This window comes from Sciurus carolinensis, chromosome 15 (genome assembly GCF_902686445.1).
Source record: "Sciurus carolinensis chromosome 15, mSciCar1.2, whole genome shotgun sequence".
Classification (NCBI taxonomy): Eukaryota; Metazoa; Chordata; class Mammalia; order Rodentia; family Sciuridae; genus Sciurus; species Sciurus carolinensis.
The window spans coordinates 28,143,943-28,166,097 of NC_062227.1; the positions used below are offsets into that span (position 1 = coordinate 28,143,943).

The following is a 22,155-nucleotide window of genomic DNA, read 5'->3' on the forward strand; positions in this document are numbered from 1 at the left end:
CCCCATGACTCGTCATGCATCAGGAGTGGGACTAGAAGTAAATGTGGGTCAGACCCGGTCCCCATGAAGGGACTGGCAGTCTAGTAGAGGAGACACAGAGCCAATCAGAATTTTGATAAATCTTGATTTTTTTTTTTTTTTTTTTTTTTTTTTTTGCAGTACTGGGGATTGAACCCAGGGCCTTGTGGTTGCAAGACAAACACTCTACCAACTGAGCTACATCCCCAGCCCGATAAAATCTTAATAGTTAACAATTTGAACCAAGTAATCCTGATTGATTACTCATATTGTGTGGGATTTTAAGAGTGGCATTTGATTTGAATCTTGAAGGATGAGTTGAAATTCTGCTTGAAAAGGAGAGTGATGCTTTCAGAAACAAGTTGAAGAAAATGAATAATGTAGCCAGACAAGGTGCCCCAAACCTGTTATTGCAGCTACTTAGGGGGCTAAAGCAGGAGGATGGCAAGTTCAAAGCCAGCCTGGGCAACTTAGTGAGACCCTGTCTCAAAATAAAATAACAACAACAAGAAGGAAATGAATGATTGTGCTTTAGAAACCCTATTACTTTTCCATTGCTATAGCAAAATACTTGAGGCTGGATAACTTATAAAAAATGGGTTTATTTAGCTCACAGTTTTAGAGGCTGAATCCAAACAACAAGGTGCCAGTTCTGGCGAGGGTCCTCCTTAGCTAGGTTATAACATGGCCAATGGCATCATGGTGAGAGTTAATGCAAGAAGTGAAATCACATAGTGACAAAGGATAAGGAGGAACCAGGCTTGTTCTTTTATAACAATTCACTCTTGTGGAACTAATCAGGGTGCCATCAGAAATACTCTATCAGTCCTAAGAGTAATGATCCAAATCACCCAATCATTTTGCATCCACTTTTAAGCGGTTCCATCTCTTAAAGGTTCCATCACCTCATCATACCACCACATTGGGGACCTAGCTTCCAACACACGAATCCTTAAGAGACAAACCACATCCAGACCACAGTGGGGGTATAGGATATGTGTGTGTGTGTGTGTGTGTGTGTGTGTGTGAGAGAGAGAGAGAGAGAGAGAGAGAGATAGAGAGAGAGAGAGGAGTTAGGGAGACAAAAGAAATGACGGATGGAGATATTCTCTTTCCACTACTTTCCCTGCTCCCAAATCTCCTCACAATCATTTCCAAATGTTTGAAGAAATAAAATGCAATTGTATAGAGAGTAATTGGAAAATGCAAACATCCATGGGTCAGGAACCAGATTGCCTGGGTTTAAATCCCAGCTCTGCTCTTCCTAGCTGGGTGACTTGGGGCAAGTTCCTTAACTTCTCCATGCCTTGATTTCTTTTTCTGGAAATCAAAGAAACATCACCTCATATGGTAGTTGCAAGGAATTTACTGATACTGCATAGACATAGAGCATTTGGTGAATCCTCTATCATTTATGGTTATTAGTATTACTTGTGCTCATGAAGCTGTTTGTCTGAAAGGGAAACCCAGCTCCTCTTTTGGGAAGAATTGGTTTAAGGAGATAAACCTGATCTGGCACCATAACCACCCGCTTCTGAGAACATGAGGACATAGAATGAATCCTGGTGCTACTTACAGATGTGTGGTCCTCTGTGTGGCCTGGCCCACTCTCTTGGGGCTGAGAGGTTTAACCATCCATGGAACAATCAGAAAAAGAGAAGCTTTTAGCTTTTGGGAAGAGTTTCCTTTCCTGCTTTATAAGTTTTTCCAAAGTGAAAACCATGTTTGTTTATGACAGAATAAACTACTTAAATGTAATGATCTTTCATTATAATAACATTGTTTTGAATAATGACATGCAAGAATGCTAGCAAGAGGAACATTTTGCTTTCATCCCACACAGTGCGTCAACAATGAAACCTCCATTGTTATGTCAACAATGGTCAATTTTTTAGCTTTTTTATTGACACATAATATATACAACAAAGCATATATTACATATGAATGTAGAGTTTTGGTGAATTTTAGACTGCATACACCCATGTAATAGCACCCAAATCAAGAAACCAAACATTATCAGTACCCAAGATGCCTTTTTTACACCCCACCCTTCATCCCAGGAAATAACTATCCTGACTTCCAGCTGCAATATTTGGTCTTTATGTTTTTGCACTTTATATTTTACATTCATTACAGTCTATGCTCTTTGTAATTGACTTTTCCCATTAACATTGGGTACTTGAGATTCACCCATTTTTTTCTGAATACTCCATGTTTTTCAAGTAAATTTTATGGAAGAAGGGAAAGTACTTCAGCAAGAAGTTTTACTGTATTGCAAGAGCATTTTATTTAAGCTAATGTAAGTTGTATTTATTAGGTAGATGCTGCTGCTACCCTCAGTGCCTTGTTTACAGAAGATGTCCCTGTAAGAACACAAATTATAAGCCGGGGCCCAGTGATGCATACCTGTAATCCCAGCAACTCAGGAGACTGAGGCAGGAGGATCATGAGTTCAAAGCCAGCCTCAGCAAAAGTGAGGCGCTAAGCAACTCAGTGAGACTCTGTCTCTAAATAAAATACAAAATAGGGCTAGGGATGTTGGCTCAGTGGTCAAGTGCCCCTGAGTTCAATCCCTGGTACCACCCCAAAGAAAGAATTGTATGTATGTGTTTAATCATGTAGTTGTTTGCACTTGAAAATTCATTTCATTTCCATCATCTTGCAGGTATAAAAACCAGGTGCCAATAAATGTCCATGCAAACCCTGGAAAGTATATTATTGAAAGTCGATATGGAATGCACACTCTGGAGATCAACACGTAAGAGAGCACCAGTGTTTGTGTGTGTCATCCAACAGTGATTCAGGGAAGTTCCTCACCACCCCAGTTAACAGCCACTCGCCACTTCTTCTCCCAGGATAGCCTGATGACAATAAGGAACCTTCTTACCCACAAGTGATCCGCATGACTAATCCTTGCCATGCCCACATTGCTTCCCAAAGTGATCTTATATTTGAGTTTAGTCAAAGATGAGGAGAAAAATTAATTCATATCTTTTTATTTATCTTTTCATACACTGGAGAAATTTTCGTAAACATCAGCAAGAAAATATGTTGCATAAATAGGCATTTCTATCCAGTTATCCTTTCAGAGTCCTAAATCAACATCATCGTCACACTTTTTTGCTTTAAATCAACAAAGGTCATGGAGATTGGAGTGGGTAGCATTGAAAGGAGGCTGGACTTGGAGATAATGTTCTGTCTTTCCTTCAGTTCATCAGGAGCTTTGGAAAACTATGTGCCTGTCAATCTGAGCATGCAAAACAGCAATAAAACATTTGGATGTTTTAGGGTAAAGCCAAAGTCTAAAGCAAAATCTGAGTGTGGACCCCACATCAAAATTTCCAAGTCCTCAAAGGTTTATCAAGTCTCCCCAAATGGTTTTGAAACCTACACCAAATTTCATGGATTAAAAAAAAATTAAACAAGCTACCAACCCTTTTCAGTTCAGATAAAGCCACGGGGTGCTAAAATGTCCAAGTGAAATTTACATCGTTCCATTCTCAAAGGATTTGTATTCTTCTCCCCAGAGCAGAGCTGTTGGCCCAACTAATGCTAGACTTCAGACAGAACCCTGGGACCTGTGTTGTGCACCCAGCACTGACCCTAAGCTAAGCACACCACTTCTGCCAGTGGGTGGTTCTACTGACGCAGCAGTGGACAATGTGGCTGCTTTCAAAATCTAAAAACTATGAGACAGACAACTATGTTTGTTTCCTGGGTTCCATTGATGTCTGTAAAATTTCTGTAAGAAGAAGTAAGTTTATACAAATGAAACCAAACCCCGTGGAACAATGGGAAACTGGTGTGTGATAAGACACAAAGCAGCCTGCTTTGAAATCCTAGCCGGCTCCTCTTTCTGTGAGATCCCCCTCTCCCTAATTCCATTTTTAAAAAATCATTTATTTATTTATTTATTTTTTACAGACTGCATTTTGATTCATTGTACACAAATGGGGTACATCATTTCGTTTCTGTGTTTGTGCATGATGTAGATTCACACCATTCGTGTCATTTTTATAAGACATTCCAATGGGCCTTCTTGGGTTAGGCTGTAGGCTGAAATTCCAAGTGCAGCTGAAGGGTAGTTGAATTGACGTGTAAACACTTGCTGGTGTTTTGAAACAAGAACACGGAACCATACATGAAACCAACCTCACTCAGGTTTGTGGTTCAGGGAGACTCTGGGAATCTCTAAGGAAAGGCTGCTTCTTTCTCTTCCCCATTACCCTGGTCCCTCCAGACTGAAAGGTGGTGCCCACCACGAAAAGCTGGGCAGCAGGGAGGCCACACCCTCCAATGTACCTTCAGTGAGTTAGTTACCTGCCACAAAGGACATGGCTGGACATTTTCTCCTCCCCAAATAGCTTTAGACAAGTTTATCATAATATTGTTTCATTCCTTGATTTATGTGCTTAACACTTAGTTGACCTTTTTTTTTTCATTGTTAACATTTTAAACAAACTCAGGCTGGGGAGGGCAGTAAGTGTTCACTTCCCACTCTGCTACTGACATGAAACTGTAGATCCCTTGCACTGTACGAAATTCCACAGAAAATCAGACCAGAGGCAGGAGCTCCATGGAGAGCCCCAGTGAGACAGGAGCTCCATGGAGAGCCCCAATGAGCCACACGTTCGCCACTGAGTTGCAGTGTGCTGTGTTTGCAGAGAGTTCCCCAGTAGAACAGCCAGTGATTAACCAGAACCTTGACAGTGATGGCCATGGCTTTCCGTATGTTCTTTCAGATGCGATTTTGAAGACACAGCTCAGTACCGGGCCTCAGCGATGAATGTTAAAGGAGAGCTTTCAGCATATGCTTCAGTTGTGGTAAAGAGTAGGTTTGCTGCATTTGTTTTATTCAAAGTGTTTGTTCTTTTAAGCAAAATTGCATCTTATTGTTAAGAAATCAGTAAAGCGATCTGAATCAGTTCACACATTTTTCTCTTTCCTTTTCTAGGATATAAAGGAGAGTTTGATGAGACTCGCTTCCACGCCGGGGCTTCTACCATGCCCCTCAGCTGTAAGCTGAATAATATATTTGCTAAATGTCATCTTTATGTAAAATACAGCAGAATAAGCTAGTCTATAATGCTGAAATAAGTGCATACTATATGTTATATAATATATTCTAGGATGGATGTACTAAGTTTTATGGGATTTTTGTTTTTGCTTTTGTTTTTGTTTGTTTTAGATTCTTTGGTTACTATTTTCTTTTGGGATCAAATCACTTCGAAAGCCTAGATGTGATAGGCTAAAAATGGCAAATGATTTAAAGTCTTTTCGTGTTCAAACCGAGAAAGATCATTATACAAACGTGAGCCGAGTGATGTAACCAAACATGCACACACACACACACACACACACACACACACACATCTACACTGTATCACAACAGTCATACTCAACCTTAAATATCCAGGACAGCATCATCCCCTTGAGGAACCAGGTATGATCTCTACTCCACCCTATGTCCCATCCAGTCAGAAGTAGGTGTCCTCAGTGAGGCCCTCCGAGTGCCTGTGACATGGGACACCATTAACTTTTATGTACCAGTCTCTCCCACTCATCCTTGAGCCACCACTCGAAGGCAAGCCTGAACCCTTCATCTCTGAACTCCACTGCCTGACACAGTGTACATATTTGATAATGCATGAATCAATCAATATATCTATTTATAATGTACAATTTAAAATCAGGTCTGAAATGGTTAAATAATAAACTATTCAAACTATTTTGGTCAGTGGTAATTTGAAAATTTGTGAACTTCAACCATTTTATCTAAATGAGAACTTACTCATATTTTAAAACTTTACTCTTTATGGTTATTGAAATAATTATATGCTTATAATGCTCGAGCCTGCACTTGTTTCCACACATTAAACAATGCATGGTGGTTTTGAAAATGGTTGAGGAAGACCTTTTCTCCAGGATATTTCACCTAAATGGTTAGTTTGATATCTGTCGATGCCTACTTCACTAACTTCATGGGACAGCCCTTAACTTTAATATTTCAAGTTATAACCATTGGTATCAGTCCCATGTGTGGGTGGGGATGATGGGTAGAAGTGAGAAAGGAGCACATCTCAGGTCATGCATGCCCTTTTCCCATCACTTGATTTACATTGAGATAGAATAGTTGGAAACTTGAAACTATGACTTATCTCTCAACGATCCAACACTGCCTGTTGATCATTCCTCCATCCTGTGAATGTACCCTGCTCATTTCCATCACCACACCTTAGTTCATGTTTCTGCATATTCCTTCCAGTCAAGTCAAGTTCTTAAAGCCCAGCTTACTCTACTTCTCTTCCTGATCAACTTTATAGAGCGTCTTCTGACAGGCCCCTGACTTAAGTACAGTTGTTCCCAACAGAAGACAGAGGTCTCATATTCATACTTACAACTAATATTTATTGAGTACCTGCTCTGTGATTAGGTACTGGTTTTTAAGTGTTTAGAATATGCTGGTAAATATCAGAGACGAAGCTGCCTGCCTTGGTTTTGTTCTAATGGCTAACATGTATTGATCGGTTGTTCTAAACACTGTACTAAGATATTTTTATATGTACTGATTCACTTAAAGCTCCCCAAAAGCTTACAAAGTAGCTACATTTTTATCTGTGCTATGTAGATGAAGAAGCAGGTTAGAGTTTAAATAGTGGGACAAGACCACATATAGTGGTAGAATAAGAACCTGTAGCCTTTCTAATTCTAAACTGTACTTTAAACCAGAGTTTGGCAAACATTTCTGTGAAGCACTAGATTGTAAATATCTTAGGCTTTCTGGGCCATATGATGTCTGTTGCAGCAACTCGGCTCTGCCACTGAACATGAAAGCAGCCATAAACAGTTGGCAAATGAAAGAGCGTGGCTGAGTTCCAGTCAGCACTTAGCCATGAACACTGAGTTTGAATTTCCTGTGGCTTCTCAATTTCCAATGGCTTCTCCGTCACAAAATATTCTTTTACTTTTTATTTTTTTCAACCATCAAAAAATTTAAAAACCATTCCCAATGGTACTAAACAGGAGGCAATCCATATTTGGCCCACAGATTTCCCAACCCTACCCTAAACCATTTTTGCCACAATGACAAGTACATAGGATAAAGGGTGGAGGAAATGACTAAATAAGGAATGATATTTTATCTTCTGGTTAGTAAAGCTGGCTTCCTACTGAACCCCAAGACCACCCCAGACAGTCCAATCTCAGGTATAGGAAGAACCTGGAAGTTGGAGACTGCTTGCTAGAACTTCTAGGTCACTGCAGAGCCTCCTTGTTGGTTTCCTCTGTTCCTTCAGGCAGCATTGGAACCAGCCCAAACCTCCAGTGCTGTGCAAGAGCTAATCAAATCCACTCTTTCTTGGGTCTCAGTGGAACATCATCACATAGAAATGAGGCAGATGGGAGACGTGCTTAGGAGAAAAATTATTTCACTGATGGTTAGTGGTTTCCTAGGAACACATCAGTTCAAGGCAGCACGTTATATTGGTTGAGAGCAAACCTTCTGGGAAACAGCCTGCCAGTATAGTGAATCTGGCTCTATGAGTAAGTGAGGGTAGCTATTTAGTCCCTCTAAGCTTCACTTTCCTCGTCTATGTGCTTCCTGTGAAATCTTTGCATGTATATTACTTTTGTGAGCTTCCATATTTCCATCTGAAAGAGGGGAAAGGCTAATACTATCTATGCTAGGAAGTTGTGGCACAGGATAGATGACACGTCAAATGTGAAGTACCTGGCATATAATTCCCCATCACTAAGTAGTTGTTTCTTTCCTACCCCTTTTCTTTGAGGAAAGAGAAAATAAAATTTGGAAGAGTTGATGCAGGCATTTATCCAACTTATAAATTGAGAATAGTCTTTTCTAAGTTATATATTTTAAACTTTAAAGTTTTCTTCCACTGACATTTTTATAATATTTTTAAAATGCAGACCACTAAAGAAAAGGAAGCAATATACTGCAAAGCTATTTTTATGAGTAGTGGATATGGCTGTTTGATCCCAAGAGTATAAGCAGTATAGTTTAAATGAACTCAAAATCTAAAATTAAAATTTCATACATATATTGGGCTGGGGTTGTGGTTCAGTGGTAGAGTACTCATTTGGCATGTGTGAGGCACTGGGTTTGATTCTCAGCACCACAGATAAATAAATATAAATAAACAACTAAAAATATTTTTAAAAGTACATAATTGCAGCGAGGTTTCACTATCTTAAGTCTAGGCTATATGTGATATTAGTTTGCATACAAGACATTAAATCTGACCCTTTAAATTCTGTTCATTACAATCATGAAACTAAGTATTTGGTTTCTAAGACCAATAAAGTGAGAGTTCTCAAATGAGATTATGTGTATGTCCTACATACTTAGGTAAAACTAAACTTTTGCCCAAATAAATCGTTTAACCAGTCTTTATTACAACTGCTTTTTGCCTATGTTTATTCAAATGTTTGTATCTCTTTGACTAACAAAATTACTGATATTTGTTTTTGTTGTGCTCAGTTGCTGTGACCCCTTATGGTTATGCGTCCAAGTTTGAGATCCACTTCGATGACAAATTCGATGTGTCTTTTGGGAGAGAGGGAGAGACAATGAGTCTGGGCTGCCGGGTAGTCATCACTCCTGAAATCAAACATTTCCAGCCAGAGGTCCAGTGGTACAGAAATGGTGAGTCTTGATTACAAATTCTCACTTAGGTTCTTATCCCCAGGTCGCAGACCAGATTGCAGAGCTTTTTATGAGGGCAGACATAACCTGGAAATTAGAGGGGACAACCTGCTGAATTTAAAAAATTTTTTACACATACATAAATATAGCAATGCTTTTATAATACATTTGTGATTTTAAAAAATCTCACTAGTCACAGTGGTACACACCTGTAATCCCAGCAACCTGGGAGGCTAATGCAGGAGGATTACAAGTTCAAAGCCAGCCTCTGTAACTTAGTGAGACACTCTCAAAAATTAAAAAAGAGCTAGGAACGTGGGTCAGTGGTTAAACTCTGGGTTCAATCCCTGGTACAAAAAAAAAAAAAAAAAAAAAAAAAGCAAAAAACAAAACAAACAAACAAAAAAACAAATTGTATGTATAAGTGATAGGTATATGAGGAAAGGCATTTTACCAAATAAAGGAATTATCAATGGGTTTAATCCCCAGAACCACCAAAAAAAAAAAAAAAAAAAAAAAAAGAATTACCAAAAAAAGCCTATTTAATTTTTTAAATTAATTTTATTCCATAGAAATTTCTGAAACTTAAAAAATACATATATAGGACTGGGGTTGTATCACAGTTGCCTTGCATGTGTGAGACTCTGGGTTCTATCCTCAGCAACACATAAAAAAATAAATAAATAAAATAAAGGTATTGTGTCCATCTACAACTAAAAAAAATTTTTTAAATACATGTGTAACCTATGAAACAATAAATTTCTGATGTTAAGCATCAGAGTCAATTCAGAGAAAATTTACACCTTGGCACTTCTGTTTTAATATATTAAAGGCTCTTTTTAATTTTTAAATTTATAATAAGTACATTCTGCATACAAAATATGCTACATTGACATCTCTTTAAGGACATAAAAGTAGATCAAATGATCTTTCATTTTATGTCATATTATAACTGTTACTGGTAGAAGAGAAAGAAAACTGTCACTGTCCATGACGCTGGCTTTAAGTAACTGCTTAACCTTATTTTATTTTAAATAGCTCTAGAGTCATGATACCTTAGCGGGACAAAGAAATGAGGATTTTATTTCCCCTTTTAAAATCCTGTCTGGTTAAAGTCTAGATAATGGAAAGGAAAGAAAAGGAAACAAAAAATTATCAAAGCAAGATAATTAGTTAAAGCATTGAACTTACTAAATAATATAATCTAAATTAGTATCCTAAATCTTAGATCCAAATCTATACCAGATTATGAGATTATGAGTTTCTATACCAGATTATCTCACCCAACAGATGATGACATTGAAACTCTGGAGCGTATAAGGCATTGCAGTAAATGACACAGCCAAATTCTGACTGCAGGAGATCTCAAGACCTGGTGGTTGTTATTTTGAAGACCAAGCTCTTTTTACTACCCTGAGCCTCTTCCTATGTTGCTGAAACATGAGATCTAATACTTAAAAATAAAAACTCAGGAAAATTTGTACTTTTTGTGATCTGTCTAGGTCCCTTTATATCCAGGTATTGAAAAAAAGCATTGATGCTGGGGCTGGGGATATAGCTCAGTTGGTAGAGTGCTTGCCTTGTAAGCATAAGGCCCTGGGTTCGATTCCCCAGCACCACAAAAAAAAAAAAAAAAAAAAAAAAAGGCATTGATGCATTGATACTAAAGGAATCCAACCCCCCCTCAGGTGTATAACTAATCCCACATTAGCTCCAGCTGATGAAAGATATGTCACAGAAAGAATAACAAAGGGATCTGGAAACTCTCATCATCCCTTTTAATTTATCCTAAGACTTATTTCTAGAGAAGATTAGACTTTAAAGTTATTAAAAATTGTAAAATTCCAGACACATTTAGCTATTCTGTATAATTAGTAAGGTTATCAGACAATTTTTTCTGTTTAACTGCTTTATAAAATAAACTTCAGAAATGCATAGAAAAGTAAAAGAAAATGAGAATGCTTTGTGGTATTTCCTATAAGGGATTTGATGATGGTTCAAATTCTATTTTGTTCATGAAACAAAAATGAAGGCCCAGAGAGGTTAAACGATTTGTTAATGAAAGCGATGGGACTGAAATAGGTCCTTCCAGAGCTGCCTTTTTGGGCATGCCAACTGTGCTGTCTCACAGGACCACTCTGGGAGGGGACTTGAGCTTTGTTTAATACTCTGCCATCACCATCTTGATATTCTTAATCATTTTATCTTTGAGTTTGTGTTTTATACATGAAGGCCCGTGGGTCTATGGAACATGCGCATAATCAGAGGACATACGATAAGTGGCAGTATAGCCACACTAAGGCTCAGGCCCCCAGCATGCTGGACAGAGGAGTGGGCCTGACTTTTGGGCATGTACGTGAGCACCCACCTGAGCAGTCTGAGACACCTAGGGACAGGAACTGCTGGCAAGCAGTAAACCTTGTCAGTTACATGTTACATATAAAAGCACACATATGAACATTGCAAAGAACATGCATAAGGCACTTAGAGTTCTTCAAAGAGTTTCGAATGGCTGGTTTTGAGGCTTAGAAACGTTGAGCTGGGTGTGGTGGTGCACACCAGTAATTCCAGCAACTTGGGAGGCTGAGGCAGGAGGATTGCAAGCTTAAGGCCAGTCTCAGCAATGTAGCAAGGTCCTGTCTCAAAATAAAAAATAAAAAGAGGACTAGGAATGTGACTCAGTGGTAAAGCATCCCTGGTTTCAATCACCAGTACAAAAGAAAAGAAAAATACACATTGAATTTAAAGATTATAGGATTTAATGGAAAGAACATGATTTTTGTATGAATTTTGGGTGAACCAATTATGAACAAGGAGGTCAATTCTAATTTTTCCTTGTAATTAGATACAGTAACAGAAAGCATAAACAGGTATTTCTAATTATATACAAATCACAAATCATTTTTGATTTCTTGTATGCCTGCCTCATGTGAGAGGACATGCCAGAGGAATTATTAAAATGCAATTATGTGAATTTACCTTTAAAATTAAATTCAGAATTATGTGAAACTGATTTGTGTGGAGTCAAATCTTTTTAGAAAAATTGTTTCTCTGGAATCATCGTTCCAGAGTACTAAGATTTGTATTTTGAAATAGATTATCTGAAAGTTAACCCAATGTTGTTATAGCCTACATTATATTCATAATAGTTCCAGTAACAGTTAAATCAGCAAAAAGATTCTTCTCCAAATAAAAACTTATCAGATTCATTAATGAGCTTGCATTTTCAGAGTGACTGACAGTGCTTTGATTATATTGATTAAAAATGAAGTTGCATGCACTTGTGAGACACTGGGTTCGATCCTTAGCACCACATAAAAATAAGTAAAAAGTATTGTGTCCAACTACAACTAAAAAAAATTTTCTTAAATGAAGTTGCTCAAAGTATACATTTTGATGACTGACAAATAAATTTGCAGAAAAGTAAGCCAGAAATATCTTATCAATCAAGATGACACATTAGTACTGTTATTTATTGATTATAAAATTATGACACCAAAATATTATTTTTTGCAGTTCGTATGATCCCTATTATGTTTTATATGTAATAAAAAACTTTAAAACAAAAGTCTTATAATTTAGCACCTTTAACTGAACTTTTACTCTGCCTTTGGAACACAGGGCTTGGCAGTTTAATTTTTCTACTGAGTGATGCAAATTATGTGTCTGATCCAGGGCCCTCACCTCTGTCTAGTATTTTTACTAATGTAAAGATGGCAGAAGGTTGTAAAGCTCTAGGGACTTCCTCTAATAGTCAAATAGCTTTCAATATAGAAAAGGAGAAAAAAGAGGGAGGGAGAGGAATAAAGCAGAGGGAAGAAGAAATTGGGAGGAACAGAGGGGGAAATCAATTAATTTGATTTTTTTTTAATTTCTAGGGGCACCTATTTCTCCATCAAAATGGGTACAACCACACTGGAGTGGAGATCGGGCAACACTGACATTTTCTCACCTCAACAAAGAAGACGAAGGCCTTTATACAATCCGTGTTCGAATGGGAGAATATTATGAACAATATAGCGCTTATGTGTTTGTTCGAGGTAAGACCTAGCAAAAGCAGAACACCCAACCATATCTAAGACAAGTCCAAATCAGTCTATCCAAACATGTAATGATGAGAGGACCATTTGAAATGTCTTCCAGATTATCTAAAATAGGAGTATTAATTTTTGGTAAAATCAAACCTAAGTATAAAAGGTGATCCTTGAAGGCACCAGTACAAAGGTAATTGGTTCCCAGATCATGGACTTTCCACATTTTCAGTGAGTTTTCTATAAGTGATTGAGTGGAGATGCTAAATTCTCATGAAATAGAAAGCCATCTCAAATTGTAGAAGCTGCCACAAAAGAAGATGTGTTATTTACTGTTTAATATGTATGTTAGAGAGGAAATTTAATATTTCATGACTGCCCCTTACTTATGACTTTGGTCTCGATGATCTAGGAAATGAGGTGCCTCACCTTAATTCTATAACTGTCGATTTGGTGAAGCTTTCTTTTTTCAGTAGTGTCTTGAATGGATCGATGAACACAAGTGGGATGTTATTCCTTCGTGGGATCCTAGCACTTTGGAAGAGAGTTAACAGTTTGAGGCTGCCAGGGTGTGTTCCGTGTTCTTCTGTGTGATGGTTATTTAAGTGCAGCCACAAGAGGAGATACAGGAGAACCTAAGGAAGACAGAGCTTATTGCACTCACAGATTCTAGATACAGGAGGCACAGCAGAGCCACCTGGGAAAGCATCTGGGTTGGACAGGAAGCAAAAGGAGCAGTAGCAAGGGGAGCGAGTGACCCATGACCTTTATTGTCATTTCAGGAAAGGCAAGGTAGGGCAAGGTAAAGAGCTGAAGACTGGCTAGTTTGATTAATTTTGGTGGACTCTGAGCTATAGGGGTGGTCTCTGGTTGTCTGGTACCTGGCCCAGGTATGACAAAGGCAGAGGAATATTGCCTCCTGGGATGTATGAACCAGATAGAGGAGGGATGGCTCTGGATTGGTTGATTTGTATATCAAAGTCGTACTCCCAGCCGCACCTTTTGCTGACTGTAAACGTTGGCTATCCTGGAAGTTTTTTATGGTGTGCATCATAATACACAGAAAATTTAAACTACAAACAATACAAATAGACTTACTAATTTTTATCTCTTAGGCACTAAATAGAATCATAAGCTTACAACCATTTTGATCAAGATGGAATTTTGAGTCTGTTCAGATGCCCTTAAATGGGGCTCACCAAGGCCAAAGGTTTTGTGATTAGAACTGTATTTAAATATAATTGATTTCTTTTGTAATCTCATATATTTTATTCTGTGCATTGAAAGGTATTATTCTCTGAAGGACTATTAGGTTTTATCTGCTTGTCAAAGGGTTTGTGGCACAAAGAAAGCTGGGATTACCATTCTATCCAATCCCTAATTTTAAGATGCAGAGGCTCAAATAAGTACAGAAATTTACTCAGGAGCAGAAGTGGATCGAGGCTACAGGTCTTCTGATACATTACCCAGGATTTTAAAGATAAAGAAATATCTACAACATCTGAAAAATGTGGCAGTCTTTCTCTTCCCCAAAAACATTACGGGCAAAGCCAATATTGCCAGGGAAAGAGAGGAGCTATCTTTCTGCAAAATTGCAGTGAAAATGGACTCACTCAGTGCACTCACTCATCAGCAAATCTGCTTGTTGAGCCAACCCACGTGGATAGACCTGGCTAGAAAAGGACTGAATAAGCAGTTTTTGCTTCTGCTCCCACTTGTCTTAGGTGAACTAGTAGACCTCTCCAGCTACTCCAAGAACCATATACCTTGGTGCTTCCTGCCTGGACTTTTTCTGGGAACCCTGGACCATGCATGTCCTCAGCACTTCTGAGTGCCACCCAGAATTGTGCCTTTTCCCTAGGTTTAGGCCAGACTTCACATGACTAACTAGACTGGGAAATAGGAAAGAAATGTCAAAATTTGAAATTTATACTTAGGCCAATTTTCAAATTTGCAAATTAAGAAAATGGAAGAATTCTAGAATTTATCAGATGTTGATACAAGAGGATTGAATGGATAAATGGAAAAGAAAAAATGGAAAGCTCCATTTCAGCAATTGCACTGAGAATGTAACGACTTCTAGAAAAGGTTGTAATTTATGTTTTATTTTTGTATTTTTTTTTTAAAAAAATTTTAGTGGTAGATGGACATAATACCTTTATCTGATTTATTTATTTTTATGCGGATCGAATTCAGTGCCTCTCATGTGCTAGGCAAGGTGCTCTACCACTGAGCTACAACCCCAGCGCATGCGGGTTATTTTAAATGATACGTATGTTCGAGTTTTAAAAACATCTTTATTGAGGCCTAGTTTATATACCATAAGAGTCACTCATGTAAACACACATTTCTTTTATCTTTAGTGTGTTTACAGAGTTGTGCAATCATTACCCACAATTCACTTTCAGAATATTTCCATCCCTCCAAATCTCATGCCTGTTTCTTGCTCCCATATTCAACCTAGCCTCTGGCAACCATTAACTTACTTTCTGTCTTACAGATTTGCCTTTCTGGACATTTTTGGATATTTGTGGCCTTCTCTATCTGCCTTCTTTCATTTAGCATGCTGCGAGGTTCATTCATGTTATAACACATATTTATTCCTTTTCTGCAGTCTTCCAATATACAGATGCACCTTATTTTGTCTGTACATTCACCAGTTGATAAACAGCTGGATTGTTTTTACTTTTGGGTTATTATGAATAATGCTGCTCTGAATATTTGTTTTCATATTTATGGGTTTATGCCCTCATTTCTCTTGGGTATATGCCCACAAGTAGAATTTTTGGGTTATATAATAAATTTATATTTAACTTTTAAAGAAACTTCCAAAGTAGCTTTTTTTCTTTTTCTTTTTTTCTAGTAGTACTGGTTGATTGAAGCCAGGTTCTATACATACTAGGCAAGTGGTTTACCACTGCTATACCTCCAGCCCTTTTTAATTTTATTTTGAGACAGGGTCTCATTAAGCTGTCCAGGCTGACCTGGAACTCACTGACCTAGAACTTCAGTCTCAGCCTGGGATCACCTTACTAGCTGCCAAAGAGTCTTAAATGATGCTTTGTTTTTAAAACTTTGTATCCACTAAGCTGCATAAAGCCATTTCAGTTTTGTGGTTTTATTTTAAAGAACTTTAGTATTTTGCTGCTTAGAAAATAGCTTCTGCACCAGCATAATTAATGTATAAAGCATCAGGTGTCTGCAGAAACACTTTGCAGAGCTGCACACATTTGGTCAGGGTTTTATTACACAGATATGTGTTCATTGTGAAAATATAGATTATATGTATAAGCAAAAAAGAAATTAAAGAGAAAGAAAAGCCATCCAGCCATCCATATGTTGTCTACCATCCAGAGATATCTGATGATATTATTTTGTTGCATACTATATTATTTCCTTCTTTCTCTCTCTCGTTCTTTCTCTCTCTCTCTCTCTCTCTCTCTCTCTCTCTCTCTCTCTCACACACACACACACACACACGCACAGGTGCAGGTGCACACACATGTTGAGAGAAACAGATGAGAAAAATGATAAAGTGTGGGATAGAAACATCATGAAGGAAGAAATGAAAATGGAAAATAAGTATATGAAAAAATAATTTAAGAAGTGAAAATTGAAATAAAATAATATTTTCATCTACCATAGGGGAAAGATTAAAAGGCTTTTAAAATCCTGGGGTTAAGAAATGGAGGAACAGGCACTTCTATGCACAGCTGGTAAATATAAATTGGTTCAGCTTTTCTGAAGGTATTTTGCCACTGTGTATCAAAAGCACACATTTCCAACTATTCTAGTTCTAGGAACAAAATGGACAAAAGTGAAAAAATGTTTGTGCTTGGGAAAACTGGGAAAAAAATCTAGATATCTACCAATATGGGAGTTGTAAAGTGTACATGTAAATATGTGGTATATGAAAGTGTGTGGGTATATATATATATATATAAAATATATGTAAATATGTTGTGTATGTATATGCATATATGAAATATATGTAAATACATACTTATATGTATAATAAAGTATATGAATGCTCTATATAAATAATGGAATACCACGCAGCAACAAAAACTAATGATATATACTTATATCTATTGATATAGACTTTTATCAAGAAAAGAGTTTATTTCAAACAATATAGTACAACTTCATTTTTGTTCAAAAATAATCATTTTGGAGCTTATAAGTATAGAAAAAAATCTAGACTTAGGCCAATATATTAGTAGGAGTTGTCTCTGAAGAATGGAATTAAAAGAGCCCTTAGCAATATTTATTATAATTTATTTTACAACGACGCACTACTTTTATAATAAAGATAAACAATAGAATTACATTTTGAAAATAGTTATTAGTGGTCTGTGTCTGAGATCAAAATATGAGGAGGAGCAGGCTAATCTCTTGACCCAGGTAAGAAAATCTACAAAACATTTGACTGTTTGGAAGGTGGGGAGAGAGGAGAACAGACGGGTTCATGCTCACTGAATGAGTCCTATGGGTGGGTGCTATGCAGCAGCGGCTGGAAACCAGACACTATGTGATGTCACTTCACTGCTGTGCTCTTGTCACTCTAAGACAACTCTGTTTATCCCATTGTATTGCACCTTCTTGAAAAAAAGTAGGATTCTTATTTTTTAGCTTTTGTGTTTAGCCCCAGAAGATAATTGAAGGAATGAATAAACGAATGAACATCTGAGTAACTGAGATGGTCAAGTCCATCCCACATATGGCTTATTGCAAACAATGTCATCAAAATGCTGGAAAGTGGCTCCCTGATGCCTACTGTTCTGCAGACATCCCTGCTATTGTACATCAGTGCAATGTCTGCTCAGCTAACTAAGCTCTGCTCCATCAATGCAGGGGTTGCTGGTTGTTATGTTACAAGCCTTTAACAAAAGTACACGGCTACTGTCCCCCTGCTGTCCCCCTGGAGGCTGAGTGACTTTCTAGCACTACCTCTTCTGCCACTCAGGCCTACCAGTCCCAGCCGGCCTCCTGTAATGCTGCTGCTGTACCTTCACCACCAGCAGCACCGCTCCCACCACTCAGAGTTCTCAAAACTTGGAAGGAAAGATGTTTCTCTGCACCAACATGCTCATTTCCTGTTGTGCGGCATGAGAGGGATTCTGCATTCAGTTCTAATTAGATACTCCTCTAGCACATCTGCAGGAGATATTTTCCTAGAGACACTTCCCTGCTGGTTTATGGGGCATGAAACAGAATGTTCATAATCCGAACAATGTGAGTTCTTCACAGGTAATGCAAACTTATTAAATTCAGAAGTCTGCAAATATTCCTGCCATGTTATCAGATATCTTAATAACTCATTAAGAGCTACAGAGTGTAGATCAGAGGGAAAGACAGTGTTTGTTCAGTCATCAGGAGTGTTTTCCCTTGGGTGAGTGACTCCCCCACATCTCAGCCTTTCTTCCTACTCACTCCATTTATGAAAGGATTGGTCAAATGCCAGGAAGAATCAGCAAATGGGGACCCTTCCTCCAGGGACTTTTCCTCTTAATCATTCTCACTGAAAAGGTTGCTTGCTGAATATTTTGATTCCTCTTCTTCTTCTCAAAGCAGCTCTGATTTACTAATTTAGCTGTGCCTGAGGGGACCGTCTTATCAGAGGATCCCATTTCATAAACAGTGGCTGTCCTCATTTCTTGTACTATCCTGGACTTTCACTAAACTCAGATAAACTAGGCTTAGATGTGGATATAGTGTCAGAGTTCTTTGCCCACGTATCTTCAGTGTGGGAGCAATCATTCGGTTAAAAAGGATGTTTTCTTTTCTCCGTCAGAGTGGAAATGCCCAGCCTAAGAATGGGAAAAGCCAGGGTTATTATTCTCTTTGTGGATGTACCCAGAAGTTGACAGAAGGGGCTGTTTGTCCCCTTTGGACTCTTTCATAGATTCTTAGTAACATTGCACAATCAATGGTTTAAGAACAGAGTTTCTGGCACAAGTGATTTGTCCAATAGCAATTTCTGACATCTCCCATTCATTTTCTTTTGGAACATTTTGGGCAGTAAGAATTGTGAGGCAAAGGTCGTGGCTTCTTTTCAGAGCCCTTTCTGTTTTCTAACATCATGTTCTTCTCCCTGATGTGAAAAGCACACATTGCTATAGTGGTAAACAAATTACAAGTTTTGAAACTTTTTCTATTAGAGCCAAAGAGCAGCCACTGTGGTGGTTTGGTAAGAAATGTGTGCATCAGAACCGCAGCCTGCCAAGCTGGCAGAGCCCGTCTGTGACGTCTGGTGGGTTTCCTCTCTGTCTCCACAGATGCTGATGCAGAAATTGAAGGAGCCCCCGCCTCGCCCTTGGATGTGGTGTGCTTGGATGCCAACAAAGATTACATCATCATCTCTTGGAAGCAGCCAGCTGTAGACGGAGGGAGCCCTATCCTGGGATATTTTATTGATAAGTTAGTGCTTAGTTTAACTTCAGTTAGCATTCTTGGACCCTATATAAAGATGCACGCTTGATTTCTGCCATCATCCCTAGGTGAAAGACTTTCTATTCTGGTCCCCCACTTCCACCCTTCATACTCCATCCTTCATTCTCATTCTTTCTTTATCTCTACGCGCACACACACACACACACACACACACACATCTATATCTACATATTCTTATCAACCTATTTACCTAAATTCCAAAGGTAAATTCTTAAATTTGACCACCAATTCAAGTCACTAACTTGGCAAGAATATTCTAAATTGGCAGACCTAAAAGAGCCGCTTTAGTAATGAAATATCTGACATTCTATATATTTAATGTCCATATTCCTAGTATGTCAGTGATTTAAGAATATTGACTTTAGGAACACAAATTCTTATCTAAATTGCAGGGTGTGATTTCAAATTATACAAGAAATAACAACAAAACCCCAGGCATTAAATGATGCTCTTATCTACAAATTCTTGCTGTTTACATTCTCTGAAATTTTTAAAAAGAATTTTTTTTAGTGGTAGATGGACACAATATCTTTTTTTTTTTTTTTTGGCAGTGCTGGGGATCGAACCCAGGGCATTGTGCTTGCAAGGCAAGCACTCTACCAACTGAGCTATCTCCCCAGCCCTGGACACGATATCTTTACTTTATTTATTTATTTTTATGTGGTGCTGAGGATCAAACCCAGTGCCTCACCTGTTAGTGCCTCACTGAGCTACAGCTGTAGCCCCACATTCTCCAAAATTTAATGGTTCTAATTTTTATGGTAACTAGGTTTTACACATTAATCATCCAGTGAGTTTGAACAATATAGACAATATATTTAGATTACTGGCCTAAAGACATTTTTCTCTTAGTTTCTATTCAAATAATTATCTTTTCATTTTTGAAAGGGGAAACCACTGGGGACAGTTAATCCATGTTCCCATAATACGATGGCTTTGTACCAAGGAAAGGAAACTTCACATTAGTCGGGTGCGGTGATGCAGGCCTGTAATTCCAGCACCTTCGTAGGCTGAGGCAGGATGATCGCAGATTCAAAGCCAGCCTCAGCAATTTAGTGAGGTCATAAGCAATTTAGTGAGACCCTGTCTCAAAAAAAGAAAAAGAAAAAAAATACTGGGGATGTGGCTCAGTGGTTAAGCACCCCTGGTTTTAATCCCTTGTATCAAACAAACAAGCAACAACAACAACAACAACAACAAAAACCCTCACATCTATAACAATAAGTGAGTAGCAGAACTGGGATTGACATATTATCCTGGCTATAGGTTTGTGTTCTTTCTGCTCCAACATGCAGTAGAAATTTCTAGAATGGTGGCCCTCTGCCTTTCTTTCTGCCCACATGAGGGTTGGAAAGCACCCTCTCTTATCACTGTGTCACCATGACAGTGTCTGCAAAGAGAAGAGGGAGAGTGCACTGGTCCTAGCAGAACCTCTGGAGACCAGGCTGGAGGAGAACTGTCCTCTCAGCTCCCTGCCATGCCCCACACATAGCAGCTCCAGAATTTCCACAAAGGAAAGATTGAGAGGGAAAGGACGCAAGGCACAAACTGAAACTACTTCTGATAGTACTTTATGTTAGCACTGAAGAAAATGACTACTGTCTGCTTCAAAGAATGGAAACCGCCCCCCCAACCTCCTCTGCACCGTCACTGACGCGCCCACCCCCACGAGCTTCATTTGGGAATCATATATTTTGGACATAGAGTCATATTGGGAAGGGATATAAACTAAAAGTGCCATTTTCAGCTTGTAAAAAATGATGAATTAATCCTCACACTGCATAACTCAACCACAGGTTGAGTCTCTAAAGCTCTATCAATCAGGTCAATAGCCAAATATCGTATTTGTCTCTGGAGGAGTGCCCTCCTTTATCCCTAGGTACCAGCTGCTGTGAAAGCACTCAATTAGAAATCAGTTTCCAAGTACTTAATTTCCCCCTGGAAATCTCCCTGCCTCTAATCAATCTCATCTGTTAAACAAACAAACATAGGACAATAACCTCTTCACCATTCCACCCACACAGGATGTGGTCAGCATCAAGAAAATATGGTGAGCTGTTTTCCAAACTGCAGTGCAAATAATTATCTTTTAAGGCGCCACCTTCCCAATAATGCTTCATTTAAAAAAAAAAAAAAAAACTACTTGAAGACAAAGAAAGAAATCATAAATGGTAGATTAAAGTCATCAACCCAGAATATATGTCCCCATAAGACTGTCTTATATAAAGATTATAGAAACTGACCTACTTCTTGTTCCCCCGGACTCCTCTACTTAGCATAGGAGACCTCTTAGCTGCCTGCTTTGGAGTTCAGCAAAGATCAGAGGCTTCTTTTTTTTTTTGTTGGAACTGAGTGCTTGTGGTTTAAATAAGTTTAAAACCATGCTGATATTTAACAGATAATCTAAAGCAACCAGATGGGTTTGCAACTTTGATGCTATTGATTTAGCCCTACTTCTTGTAATATTCTTGTCAATCTCGTTCTTTTCCATAGATGTGAGGTGGGCACAGATTGCTGGTCTCAATGCAATGACACCCCCGTGAAATTTGCTCGTTTCCCAGTCACTGGACTGATAGAAGGTCGCTCCTATATATTCCGAGTTCGAGCTGTGAATAAAACTGGAATAGGCCTACCATCTCGAGTTTCTGAGCCTGTGGCTGCTCTGGATCCAGCTGAAAAAGCTAGACTGAAAAGTAAGCACTTTTCACTTTTTCAGGATCTTCCTTAAACTTTTAAAAAATAGCTGTAGCAGGCTTCATCGCAAGGTTACCCCTCTCCCTTCCACTAGAGGGAGATGAGAATAAGAAATCCTTATTTTGATCAGAAAATCATGGGGCAGGTTAGAAGCTTGAAAACAAGCAATATTTGGTTTTTTTTGACTCACCCGTTCTTGTATGGGCTTTATTTTATTTTTTATCTTATTCACTTTTATCTTATTAACTTTGCTAATCTGAGTTCCAGGCATTATGTGTGCAATGAAATATAAAAACA

At 38.3% G+C, this 22,155-nt stretch overlaps 1 protein-coding gene across 1 annotated transcript in view; it reads left to right on the forward strand.

Moving 5' to 3' along the window:
* Myom1 (myomesin 1) overlaps positions 1–22,155 on the forward strand; it is a 132,110-nt gene that overhangs the window by 39,415 nt on the left and 70,540 nt on the right. The window contains exons 6-12 of the mRNA XM_047525880.1: positions 2,684–2,776; positions 4,761–4,849; positions 4,973–5,035; positions 8,516–8,680; positions 12,559–12,720; positions 18,990–19,131; positions 21,658–21,857. Coding sequence (XP_047381836.1) covers positions 2,684–2,776; positions 4,761–4,849; positions 4,973–5,035; positions 8,516–8,680; positions 12,559–12,720; positions 18,990–19,131; positions 21,658–21,857 — 914 coding nt within the window. The remainder of the gene's footprint in view (positions 1–2,683; positions 2,777–4,760; positions 4,850–4,972; positions 5,036–8,515; positions 8,681–12,558; positions 12,721–18,989; positions 19,132–21,657; positions 21,858–22,155) is intronic.